The sequence below is a fragment of the Sminthopsis crassicaudata genome, chromosome 3, assembly GCF_048593235.1.
Source record: "Sminthopsis crassicaudata isolate SCR6 chromosome 3, ASM4859323v1, whole genome shotgun sequence".
NCBI classification, from domain to species: Eukaryota; Metazoa; Chordata; class Mammalia; order Dasyuromorphia; family Dasyuridae; genus Sminthopsis; species Sminthopsis crassicaudata.
In genome coordinates this window covers 17896613-17910391 of record NC_133619.1, presented here as the reverse complement: position 1 = coordinate 17910391, position 13779 = coordinate 17896613, and the positions used below count along the sequence as shown (strand labels likewise).

General features: G+C 41.6%; 1 protein-coding gene across 2 annotated transcripts in view; it reads left to right on the top strand.

Moving 5' to 3' along the window:
* IFT80 (intraflagellar transport 80) overlaps positions 1 to 11857 on the top strand; it is an 85453-nt gene extending 73596 nt beyond the window's left edge. For both annotated transcript variants that reach the window (XM_074298101.1, XM_074298100.1), the window contains exons 18-19: positions 4387 to 4510; positions 11422 to 11857. In XM_074298101.1, coding sequence (XP_074154202.1) covers positions 4387 to 4510; positions 11422 to 11529 — 232 coding nt within the window. In that variant the 3' untranslated portion in view covers positions 11530 to 11857. The remainder of the gene's footprint in view (positions 1 to 4386; positions 4511 to 11421) is intronic.
* The last annotated feature ends 1922 nt before the right edge of the window (positions 11858 to 13779 follow it).

Below are 13779 nucleotides of genomic sequence, written 5' to 3'. Positions count from 1 at the left end.
GCACATACCAAGTGCTTAATATATATTCTTGTCCAATTTACTAAACTAAAAATGTTACTAGTAATTCATCCCGTTTTCATATTTCTTTTAGGGAATCCCAAATTAACTGTCATTGTCATTAGTACCTGGATTCTGAGCTAGCTTTTTTCTTTCTTTATTTTCCTGCCACACAACCTTCTCCTGGTTGGACCTGTATTACCTTTATTTCTATTCCATTTTCCAAATTTGATTCATGTCTTAGGTTTTCTCATCTCGATCCTATTTTTTTGTCAGATGTTTTATCTCATGGTTCTTTTCTTCCTTTCCTTTTCCCCTGAAACTTTCCCAAGTAACATTCTGCCCTCCTCATCTTATACAATGCTAGCTTTACATTGGCTCACTCTGCTCCCAAATTTTAACTCCACTTCTTCCACAAGTGTCCATTTTTTCTGCATTGTTTCCTCCTCTGGCCCTAGACTAATTACTTAGCTTCTCTTTGACTACTTGGTTTGGTTGGGAGTGTTTTGGTTTTGTGAGGAAACAAAAAATAAGGGTGTTTCTTAGTTAATTAAGGATGTTTAACATACAAATAGAAATTACTTAAATTTCTCCTAAGTTTTCACAAAGAATTTTTATCCCCCAACAAGCGCTTAGTTACTTTATAGATTCTGTTCTGTTTATGAAAAGTATGGCTAGGTAATAGGCCTTTTGCCCAGCTGCAAATAGACAAAATGATCCACTCAAATGCAAATAGCATTTAAGGCCTTCATTTTTTTTTTTTTTTTTAATTTTTTTCCCCTGAGGCTGGGGTTGAGTGACTTGCCCAGGGTCACACAGCTAGGAAGTGTTAAGTGTCTGAGACCAGATTTGAACTCAGGTCCTCCTGAATTCAGGGCCGGTGCTCTATCCACTGTGCCACCTGGCTGCCCCCATTTAGGGCCTTCAAAACTCTTAGGATAATTGACCTGGACCTTTACTTTGCAGATTAAACAGACTTCTGGGCAGGAACTAATTCTGCTGCTTTTCTTTATATTTCTGACTTATCAAAAATAACTTTTCCAAATTTTAAGGTTTCACTGTTTAATGTTTTTTATGGAGGTGCTAGAAACTTCACATTTACATTGCTAATTGTCCTCTCCTAAGATGTTTTGATACTTTTTTTTTTTTTTTTAAGCTGGTTTCAGTAATTAAAGGGAGGAAATATACACCTACCGGTGTTCATAGATATACAATATTCATAAAGATGCATCTGCCAATTTATATTTGATCAGCCTAGACCTTATTAACCTTAATTCACAATTACTCAATATAGAAAGGCATTTAAATGTTCTTTTGATAATTTGACAGTTTGCAAATAAACTAAATTTAGACTATTGGAAAAACTTGCTTTAATTTTTAAAATAAAATATATAACAAGCAATCTAAATTGCTGGATAAGCACTATTGAATCTCTGCATATAATAGCTCTTTAAATTTTAAAGCTGTTATTTCATTCCTTTGGCACTATCCTAGGTCTCAGGAGTGTTTCCCCAATCAATGTTCCTACTTTTGTTCTTCATTTTCTTAAAATGTGAAAACTGGACTTTGGTTGTAATGGGAAAAGTACTTTAAATTTTATTTTTAAATTTGCTCTTATTGGGAAAGAGAAAAATGGAAAAAGTCAGAGTTGATGATTATTTAAATACACAATAGGGACCACTAAAGGCAATCATCTTTTCTTGCTGATATCTGAAAATAACATATGTTAGATAGCACTTAGGTTTATCTAATTAAGTCTGTAAATTATTTGGACCAGACAGATACAATTCCAAGTGTAGACTCTGTCTTGGGTAAATGTGAGTCTCAAATCCTTTTGCCCATCAGAAGGAAGCACTATGCACTTAAAAGGATAACCAGAAACACCATTGGGGGGGGGTTCCCCTAGTTCTTTGAAGGCTTGCAATATTTTTGTCACGAAAGGTGCAATGGAAAATATGCCAGATTTGGAGTCAGAAGCTTGGGCTTGGCTCCTGGCTGTGCCGGCTGGCCCCTGCATGGCCTGGGTGACCACAAGGTCCCAGATTCTTCAGCTTGGCCCTTAGGATATGACTTTACTTTTGGGGGCCCTTGGGCTTTTGATTACATTGATGTGGGAATCTCTGGGTGAGGAAACTCTCTCTCCCAATGAAGATTTGGGACAGCTCTACAACTTATTGATTTGGGCAGTTGTCCAATAGGGCTCAGGGGTTCTAAGAAACTTGCTCTGCATCCCCTGCCTCCAAGGCCTCTCCAGCACAGTGACTGACCTTTCCTCCCCAATCTCCGCACGTCTTCCTCTTAGGGGGCTCACTGCTGCCTCAGAACCCACCCTGATAATGCCCCTGCTTCCTGCCTCTCCATCCACGCACTCGCTCGGCTCTGTGTAAGGGGAGCCTTCCTGACAGTCAGACATGTGCAGAAGCAGAAAGGACCTAGGGCTGACACAGCCATGGTCAGGAGTCATGATCCCCCATCCACTTATCTCCGCTGGCTTCTGAGCTGCTGTGGGATGCTGCAGATGGACGGAAAACTCAGCTCATCCAGAGCCAGTCTCTTAACCCTCCTTCCTCCCAGGCTCCCACTTTCTCTCATTGCTCCCACTCACAGTTGGGTCTAATCCCTCCGTCCCCACCTTTCATGACCCCACTCTGTCTCTCCCTTGGCACAGCCCCCTCATCTGCTGCAGCTCTCTGCTCAACTGAGAAACTCCTGGGCTCCCTGCCACCCCAGGATGTTCAGAGGATCTGCCAGTCAGTCAGCTGCCCCCAGGCCCGGAAGGCTCTCCCTCCTCATCCCCACTCCTAGCTCTTCCTGCAGGAAGCCTTTACAGATCCCCCTGACCTCTGGGGCCTTCCCACCATGGCTGTCATGAATTTGTTCTGCTTCTGGTTAGTTACAGTAGCCAGGTGCCTGATGTCTTCCTGTGAGCTCCTTGAGGGCAGGAGCTGCCTTTGTCGTTTGTTTTTTCGTTGTTTCCCTGGCGTTTATTGGCCCGATTTCTGCCATAGCGCGAATCGTAGTGAGGATAGTAAGCAGGTTTAAAGCACATACTGTGTGTCAGGCACTGTGCCAAGCCTCTTACAACTAGGCTTTCATTTCATCCTTTCAACCACCCTGGGAGGTAATTGCTCCTGTTGTCTTCATTTTACAGATGAGGAAACTGAGGCAGGCAGGGAAGTGGCTTGCCCAGGGTCACAAAACTGGGAAGTCTAGGGCTAAATCTGAACTCAGGGCCTCTTGACTCCAGGCTCAGCATTCTCTGCATTGTGTCACCCCCAGCTGAAGAAGTATCCTCAAGGCTTTTGGATGGGAGAGTCTGCAGAGCATCCATCTTTTTAGCTCTTAACTCCTCTATGACTTTCTCTGGCTTAAACAAAGTACTTGGGGTTTGATCAGAGTATTTAAAAGATCATAGTTTGAAATAACCTTATATGCAGCCTATTAAAATGAGTACAGAAAGATCCATGGATTCCTTCCAAATTCAGAACCTAATGTCACATTTGTTTAGCTGCCAGATAACCATTTTAGAACTGGAGACATACTGTTTCTGTGACTCGCACAGAATGTGGAGTTAGTCGTCTCCTAAATGCGGTAAGGTATCATTGTCAACCCAACCTAGGCTTTTAGGGAACATTTTAAGTAGCAATCCAGCAGGAAAACAATGTTCTGTTCCATCCAGATACTTTTGTTTCCACATCACACAAAGTACTCCTTTGTGACGTGGCCTCCTAACTCTTCTGGGCTTCAGTTGCTGCTTCTATACACTGTAGATCATCTGTAAGCTGTATCTTATAAAACCTTTCCCATCTCAAATCTGTTATCCCGTGGATCCACTTGTTTCTCCATTTTTTGTTTGATAAAATATCCCAAAGTTACTTGGGAATTCACATATGCTAGATGAGATTATGTTAACTTAAAAGAATTTGTTAGTTATTGGAATACCTCAGTGACCGTTCTTCTTCAAAGAATTTAGATGAGGATTTAGAAGGACATTTTTGCCAGGCTCATTTTAAGCTATTAAGGCTTGAAAAAATTAGTTTAATTTACTGCTTCAAAAACAGGCTTTGAAGCTGCTGCCTTGTTGATGCTACATTTATAGACTGATGACAAGAGCTTGATTTTTTTAAAATTAAGGTTATAGTAGTTGAAAGAGACCAAAATCTAGAGTTTAACCCTCTACTCAGGAGAAATCCTTGACTAACTTTTGACATTGCTCAAGTTGATCAAATTATTTATCACAGGGAAGGAAGTACATAAAATGATCCAGGAGGGTTGTGCATTACAGCTTGGGAAGAGTCAAAGTGAAAACAACAGGGTGGATGGGGGGAGGGCTGCTGTCTTGGTGGGTGGCCCAACCCCCTTATTCTCCCTCTTCGTTTCTTCTCACAGGGCCCTTGAGTTGGCTGTAAAGCATAAGACACACGTCGACACAGTTCTTGCATACCGGCAAAAGTTTTTGGAGACGTTTGGGAAACAGGAAACTAATAAACGATATTTGCAGTATGCAGAAGGGGTAAGTGTTAGTACAAATTAAAATGTCAATGATAATTTCTTTCTTTTTTTTTTTTTTTTTTGCTGAGGCAGTTGGGATTCAGTGACTTGCTGAGGGTCACACGACTAGAAAGTGTTAAGTGTCAGAGGTCAAATTTGAACTCAGGTCGTCCTCTGGCTTCAGAGCTGGTGCTCTACCCACTGCGCCACCTAGCTGCCCCAATAATAACTTCTTATATGAATATAGGTAATAAAGAGTTTAAAAGTTTTTTTATTCCTTACTATAATTGTCTTTAAGGACAGCCTATCCTTATGATGTCATGAACCCAGTCTGACTTGGTTCCCCTGATTCTTCTGCAATCTCTCCTGTATTGTGACTAATTCTTATTTAAAAAAAAAAATCATCCACCAGCCATATCTAGACTTAATTTGTCTTGCCTCTGGGCCTTTGGGATGGTTCCCTGAGTACCCAATTCCAGAGGGCCTAGTAGGAGTCAGTCTCTCAGTGAGGGATGAAGAGAGAAAGTTACTATGAAACCGGAACCAAGCTGGGCCCATTGAGTTGGGAGCTACCTGAGGGCAGGGACTGTGTTTTGTCTTTTTTTGTATCCTCAGTGCTTAGGACAGTACCTGTCACTTTGCATTTATTGACTGACCGTCAGAGTACAGGAAGAGACCTGAAACAGATCTCTTTAGGAAGGTAGACTGTCCCTGGCCTAAATTGAGACCCTCTGGACTGCTCAGGGGGCTCAGGAACTCAAGGGACTTCCTCATTCTCCAGGCAGAACAAAGTCACTCCTTGTGCTACAATGCCCAGCAGTCTAGAGACCTCCTAGGCCCCTGGCTGGAGGGAATGGGAGAGTAGAAGGAGGTTCCGTGCTTTTGGGGGAATGATCTGTAATCTCACTTCCCTGTGCCTTGCTATTATCCTCTTCCCTTATTGTCAACACTTATTACTAAATTGGTCTGAATATAGAGCATACTCCCTCCATGCAAATCTGGCTTGTACAAAACCTGAATATCTCCTATAATTTGTGTTATTTTTTCCTCTCAAAGAGATTCCATTTTAGTGCATGTAACCTAGATTCAGACAAGTCTGATGAATTTTATGTTATACCCTTTACAGAAGACAGTTTCTGCCTTCCAGGAAATTGTATTCTATCTAACAGAAGCATACATTCTTACTTAGTGTTTTGATTTGTAGCACTAGAAATCTTTTTGAAATATAGAGCTGCTTAGAATCAAGGATTTTTCTTGATTTAGTATTCATCATTAATAAGTCAAATGATAAATTATGAAGTAACTTTTTAACACAAAGAATATCTTTTTTTTTTTTTCCTGAGGCAATTGGGGTTTAGTAACTTGCCCAGGGAAGGAATATCTTTAAGAATGTTTTATCTTTTATGTTTTAAGTATATGTGTTTCTTTCTTTCCACCATTAAGTTTCAGCTTCTTACTTTTTCATAAAAACTTCAGATTTACAAGATGTCTCAGGCTTTCTGTCTTCCCCATTTCTCTTTTTTCCTTTGGAGAAAACTGAGGCCCATGGACAGTGAATGACTTACAAATAGCCGCTTAGAACTCAGAGCGCCTGATCCCTAATTCACTTTCCTTTCCATGTTACTGTCCTGTCTCTTGCAAAGTAATCAGAGGCTTGGCTAACTATTGGGCAAAGGCCATTTCCCTCTCCTTCGAGGGAACACTCACTCTCAGGGTCAGCCACAGAAAGTGTTGTTTAAGGGGACCAATTTCTGTGGGGAAATGTTAAATTTAAATCTTATATCTTAGGAGGATGCTACCTATTATTAATAATATCAATCCCATTTGTTCCTCACAACAGCCTTGGGTGGTCGGTGCTAGGGTGACTACCCTCATTTAAGAGAGGAGGAAAGAGGCTGGAAGTTAGGTGTCTTGCCAGAAGCATCTTGAGATGGGTCTGGTGACTCCTCGCTACTCCATCTTGCTATCCCCATGGAACTTGGAGGAGTGGGGTTCAGGTGTCCTAGTTGTGCTGTGACACGGGCTCAGTTTCAGCTCTGGGCACTTTCTCCATGGCTACAGGTCTTATTGGTCTTGGCTCCCTGGTAATTGGTAGGGGGAACTGGACCGATGACCAAAGAGGCAGCTGGGAGGAGCCGCCGCCCGTGTGCTTTGATGACCCTTCTACTCTGAGCCAGAAAGCTGACATTACATGTGGTGATTAAAAAGGTTCCAGAGGCCTTGTTTTTGGGTAGTTTAAAAACTTTATGAATAATGCCAGCGTTTTATAACTGAGAACAGCTACATAACAGTGACTGTCAGAGGGAGAAGTTGGATCCCGATCTTCCTGATTCTTAAGCCAACACTATCTACCGTCATGCTGCCTTTCTTCTTTCTGTTCACCTTGTCTTTCTCTTTACCTTTAGAGGATTTTTCTTGTCAAGTTCTATATTGTATAGTTTTGGGGAAGTTGCCTATCTTGCTAGAATCTCAGCTTTTTTCTTTTTCTGCATTAGAAAATCCTAGTGAGCAATTCATAGATTATAGGAACTTGCAGACCACTTCATCCTCACTGGTTTTCTGTCATTGAACTTGTTGGACTCTTTTAGAGATTATAATACTGGAAACCTATTGGATTTTTCAGGGTTTTTCTTTAAATGATCATTTGGTGTTCATAGAAGAGTCTCAGTGATGGATTAGGAAAGAATTGAAGTCCTCAAGGAGAGAGAACACAGTGCTCAGGGAGAAGTGTGTTTTAAGGAATCTTCCAATATTCAATTCCCACAAATACATGAGATTTTATTAGAGAAAGCAGATGGAAAGCCCAAAACACCAGAATAAATAACTCTTAAGTAAATCTCTGTGATCCTCAAGCCCAACTTAACATGGGAAGGGAAGAGGAATAAGTGGATGAATGAAAGAATGAGTGAGCATTTAGTGCATGCCAGATGCTATCCCAAGAGACAAAATCAAAGCAATTTCTGGCCTCAGGAAGCTTTCTTTCTAATCAGGGAAAATGGTACATATACTAGGAATGAGGACCAGGGAAGAGAGATCTGTGGAATCAGAGGGATGGTGAAAATCAATCCCCTGGGACAGCCATCGGGCATGTCCTTACTGGGAACAGTGGGATGGATTAGAGTAATATGTAAAGCATGTTGTAGTTTGGGACTTAGGGCCAGAGAGAGCTAGTGGTATAATTGAATTTGTGCATCACGTTTGAATCACCCGAACCTCAGGGTAAGGGTTCTCAAACTGCATGGATTAATGACTCCAATTATCCAAAACCAAAGGGATAAAAATCATCTGTTAAATTTTGGAGTATAACCTGAAATTTGGTAATCAGAGCCTCATCGCCATCCTGGAATAGTTATTAAGGACAATGAATGCTTCAGCAGTGAGTCTTGTGCCAGTGAGCACTGCCTCGATGGACAGACACACCGCCTCTCTGCTCAACTCGGTTTGAAGGCAAGATTTTCTTTCGTAACAGAGCCCCAAATCGAAACACAAACAATCCTGAAATTAACTTTCAAACTGCAGTCTGCTTTTAAAGACTCTTATCTGAGAAGCAGCTAATCAGAGATGATTTCATCTGACCTGCAAATAAGGAATTATGGGAGTATGCGGAGGAGAGGACTAATCTCTGTACCACGTGGACTTGAACTTGATTAATATAAAAGGAGAATTTTTGTCTCTTTGCCGATCACCTCCTAATACTTTCACCTAGATGCTGCTGCTTAAAAACTCTATACTTTTCTGTTTGAGTCAATGACACTATGCATTGGCTCTGTATACATCCCACCTTTCTCCATTTTTCTTTCCTTATCTGTATAATAGATATGATAATAATCATAATATCTATTTCAAAGTTGTGAGAATCTTTATGAAGCTCACAGTCCTATCCATATGTCTATATCTACACATATATATGCAGATATAGATGTAGCAATATATCCTGTATATATGCTGCTCAAGCTGTTACTTCTAGAATTCACCATTTTCAAGATCCCTTCCCCCATGGTCTTTAGCAGTGGTCCAAAGCAGATCCATGGAATCCCTCTCTGGGGGATTATGGCCTTATCCCAAGTGGGAACTAGCCAATCAGAACATGGGTCCCATCTCACTTTCCCTTCAGCATACCTACCTGTGTCCTCCAAACACTTTACCCACTGCTCCCTCCCATATCTCCCCTTCTGAGTTAGCTCATGTGCCCCGGGAGCATTCTGTCCCCACCCTCTGTCCCAGATCACGTCATGACTGAAACTGGCATGGTGGCAGCGGTCAGTGAGTAAGAGCCCTGCTCCTTTTGGCTTTGTATGGAATAGAGTACACTTTCCTGGATGAGCAGGCTTGAGTGGACCACAAATAACATCAAGTCACATTTTTCTCCCAAAACCCACTCTTCTTCCAAACCTCTGTGAGCATCAGGGGCACCACTGCCATTCTGGTCACCCAGGTTTTTACAGCTTGCGTGTCAGATCCATCCACCTCGACATCCTGTTAACAAGTCTCACTGCTCCCATCTTTGCAGGGCCCCTCCTCTGACATTGTGGCCCACTCCCTCATCACCTCACCCCAGGATGATTGTGGTAGCCTCTGGAGTGTTTGCTCACTCCAACCCATCCTCCACTCAGCTGCCACATTGATTTTTCTAAAGTAGAGGTCTGACCACATGAACTCTAGCTTTATCCATCATACTTGAAATGGGGAGTCCACACTCCTTATTGACAGAATATTATTTCATCTGTTAAGTCATCCTTGTAACTCTATTTTGAGTAAGTTTTATAATGTATAGAATTACCAGTACAGTAGGATATTATATAATTTATGTGTAATTATAAATAAAATACATATTGGAGGTGTGTGTGTTCAAAAATGTTTAATGACAAATGTGAGTGATCAAAAACCATTTGGAAACGGCTGGTCTTCAGTGCCAGTAAAAATGGTTTTCACAAACTGGATAACTGCCAGAGTAAAACATTTATTTTCAATAATATAATAGCTTTCAACTGGCAATCTTATTTGCAGGCTATGAAACCTTGATGTCAATGTAGGCAATTAACTTGATGACTGCTGGTGAGGGACAGGTGTCTAGTGAGCCATCACTAAATGGTTTTGTTGTGATTGATTTCAGAAACATTTGTGAGCTAATTTAGACCTGGAGGAGGACCAAGAAGTTCATCAAACTTGGTCTCCTTTTCACAAATATTTTTGTTCAATGTGAACAAAAATTATTTTGCTATTTTTTTTTAAATTGCTATGATCTCAGTGAAAAATGATCCCTTCAAGCACTTTGATTGTTGTTGCAACATTTCCATGAGTTGGTCTTTGATTATTTTATATGTGTGTGTGTGTGTGTGTGTGTGTGTGTGTGTGTGTGTGTGTGTGTGTGCACGCACACGCACACACCCACATCTAGGAAGAGTGCTTTTGCCTCATAAAAGGTAAACTGTGATTCTACCAACATACAACATCATATCCTGAGCCCCCTAGATTCTTACATTTTGAGTTGCATGCAGGGTAGCAGGTGACACCTACCCCATTTGGCCTCTCCATACACACTAAAAATCGGGTTCACTTTTGACTTGGGTCTGGGAGTTTAGTCTTGTTCCTCCAGAGAGTTCCTAGTTCCTTTTAGGCTCTGAGTGTGTATTCATCTTGCCTTGGATAGGAAGCACGTCACCAGGTTGACCCCAGAATTGACTCGGCTCTGCATGCTCTCCTTACTAGAATCACTTCAAGGATGGGCCGAGTCTCATTCCACTCACTCCCAAACGGAATGGATTCTTGGGCATCTCTTGGAACCTTAAACTTGAAGATAATAGAATCAGATTAAATAAATGGTGAGGAAAGTTTACACAGCAGCCTATCCCACTGGGACATTTAGCTAATAATCTTCTGTGCCTCATATTAATCAATTCTTGGAGTTTGGGGTGTTTCCAGAAGAATGACAAGCAGGGTGGGTCACTGGAGCTCTAATAATTTGCATTCTGAACCTCCCCCCACCCTCTGTGTGGCCCCCTCTGAATCCTTTCATTGCTAATGTCAGCTGTGCTCTTCCATTGAGCTGCTGCTGCTAGTGGAGCTCCAGAGCAGGGGTGTCCCACAAATAGAATGGATCCCTGCAGCTGTGCATTAACTTGGTTTTTAAATGCCCTCGTTGGTATCTCTTCTTTGTTTTTATTAATTATTTCCTCATTACACTTTAACTTGGTTCCTGTGTGTTTTGACTCCTGTTCTAGAGAAAGTGCTAGTTTGGAGTCAGCGGACCTAAGTTTGACACCTGGGAGAGCTCTAAGTCCAAGTTTCCTCAGCTGTAAGATCAATGAGCTGGACTTAATAATTACTAAGGTTCCTTCCATATTAAATCTACGCTCCTATTTAAGTGAGATATTAAAAAGCCATCCTGACCCACCCCTTTCCCCACTATCTGAAGTTGTCTCCCAAAGCATTCCCAATTTGTTCATCTGTGAGCGATTAATAACTAGAGCCAGGAAACACCTGCTTAGGCTTCCTAAGAGGCTAAGAAGACATAAACTGCCAACAGAAAACCCTGGCTCTCATACACATGGGTCTTACTCATTATTAAAATCCAGAAATTCAATTCAGCAAACATGTATTAAACTTCTACTCTACGTTAAGACATGTTAGACTTTAGAGATGCAGACTTAACAATCTAACTGTCCTTCCCCTCAGAAAGCTTACATTCTGCTAGGCCTGGAATCCAGCCAACAAGTAGACACACGGTGTTTTAAGGATGGTACTGATAGTGGGGGGAGTACAAGAAGACTTTAATAAAAGAGATGGCCTGAGCCATATCTTGAAGGATTTGGAGAGACAGAATAGAGCAGGAAGTGGATGGTTGAGTAGGGAAAGACTAATTGGAATACAGTGGTGGTAGACTTGCTGCTCCAAGGAAAAGGTACAATTTACACTCTTCTTTTATTTCTGCAGCTCCAGGTAGACTGGGACAAAATCAAAGCCAAGATAGAGATGGAGATTACCAAAGAACGGGAGCGGTCCTCAAGCTTCATCGGCAAAAGCCTGATGTCTAAACACTGAGACTTGGGAGTCGCTGTCCAGGGTGGGGAGGCCGGCCAAGGCAGCCCGTTTCAGCTCTTCGTCTTCCAGCCTTTTGTTAGCAGAGGGTTTCTTTCCTCTCCTGGTTCCTATGCACCTCGCTGGCCATCCCTGTCCCAAGAGCAGTTGGATGCCCATCTTCTCTCTGCTGCCATTCCTGACAATCTCTCTTGGAGAAGAATTTCTGCTGCTCTCCAAGGGCTGAACTTTTTGAAAAGAACTATCATGAGCTATCATATAACTCTCCAAAATTGTACAATCATCTAGATTGTTATTAGAGTGAAAATAAAAGAAGGTGGATTTGTAAAAATGCCAGGTGGGTTCTTACTATTGGTGCTGAGGGTTTTCCTCTTAAAAAAGAAGAGAGAGTATCATTTAATTTTTCTCACATACACAAAGTTATCACCGAGAAGGGGACATGACAAAGCTCCAAAGCTAGGTTTTGACCAAGGACAGTGTGTTTCAGGATTCCCCAATCGGGGAAGCAGTTTGCACAATGGTGGAATAAGGTTTGGGATTCAGTGTAATTTTCACCACTGTTTCCATGCGAGATGTTAAAACGCTTTAGAAAGTGTTGTGGGTGACAATGCTGCTAATTTGGCACAGTTTGAAAGAAGCTATCTTGCCCCAATGCCTCAGCCTGTAGGATTCTGTGCCTCACTTAGGTGAGATTTTACAGTGAACTGGTTTTTATTAATCTATCATAGTAGCTTTTCTTCAATTATTATGGTCTCTCAGTTAAAATTTATATAAACAAGTCTTTGCATACTTGTTTCCTATGTTAGCACTAAATAGTTTTGTACCTTTTGTGAATTTAAATGTGATATAATGATTGCAAATGCTGTTAGTACAAATATTTCTTCCCTTTTCCTAAATTTGTTAAAAGATAAGTTTATCCAATAAAGTTCATTTATACTTATTACTTGATGCTTTCATCAAACAGGCCTAAGCTATTTTAGCTAAATTTCTGCAGGATTCTTTTTCTGAAAACTTGTTAATGAATGGTGTTAAAATACTCAATGCTAATAGCACAGAGGGCTGAGCGGCTTGCACAGCTGGCAAGACTGCGACAGGAATGCAGTTCTTATGCTCACATATGTGGATTGGGCTTCTTTGCCTCTCAAGTCTCTCCTCAGCCCCCTTTGAATTCTAATTTCCTGCCTGGCCTCTGTTCCTGACTTTGCAGTCTCCAACCTCTCCGGCTGTCTCATCCTCAAATGTCCCTCAGCTCCTGGGACTCACTGCAGCCGCCAGATAAGTCCTCACTCCGTGATCACCCTGGCGGGGACCCAGGCCAGCCAGCCTATATTCATCTCCCTTCCAGTTCTGTGCCTGACTTGTCCAGCTTCAAGACCTTGTCTGCATGGAGGCCACCTCCATTTCTATGTCTGTCTCTTTCTCTCCTACCCCTTTTCAACTCCTTTTTGTGACAATGTAAGCTCCTTGAAGGTAGGGAACTGCCTTTTTTTATTCCATTTGCATCTCAAGAATTAGCATCGTGCCTGGAACATCATAAAATCAATACAGGCCTCCAGAGGTGCCACAGTGCACAGGGCTCAGGGCCTGGGATCAAAGGTACTCTCAGACACACTGGCTGTAATCCTCAGCAAAACGCTACATTTCTTGTCTTTCTCAATTTCCCCAACTTTAAAATGAGGATAACATAAGTACCTACCTCTCAGGGTGGTTATGAGGATTAAATGAGGTAATATTTGTTAAAGTATTTAGCACATAATAGGTACTTAATAAATGCTTCCTTCCTTCCTTCCTTCCTTTTCCTTCCTTCCTTCCTTCCTTCCTTCCTTCCTTCCTTCCTTCCTTCCTTCCTTCCTTCCTTCCTTCCTTCCTTCCTTCCTTCCTTCCTTCCTTCCTTCCTTCCTTCCTTCCTTCCTTCCTTCCTTCCTTCCTTCCTTCCTTCCTTCCTTCCTTCCTTTCTTTCTTTCTTTCTTTCTCTCTCTCTCTCTTTCTCTCTCTCTCTTTCTCTCTCAATCTCTTCTCTCTCTTTCATCCTTCCTTTCTCTCCCTCCCTCCTTCCTTTTCTTCCTTCCTTCCTCCCTCCCTTCTTTCCTTCTCTTCTTCAACCTTTTGTGACGACATTCTAATGCTCAAAGTAGTGTTGATGCTACAAAGAAATCTGGTGATTTTCCATGTTCTGAAAATGATGAACTGTATGCTATAAAATTTGCCAAATATATGCATGTATATATATTTTAGAATAGAGATTCAAATTCA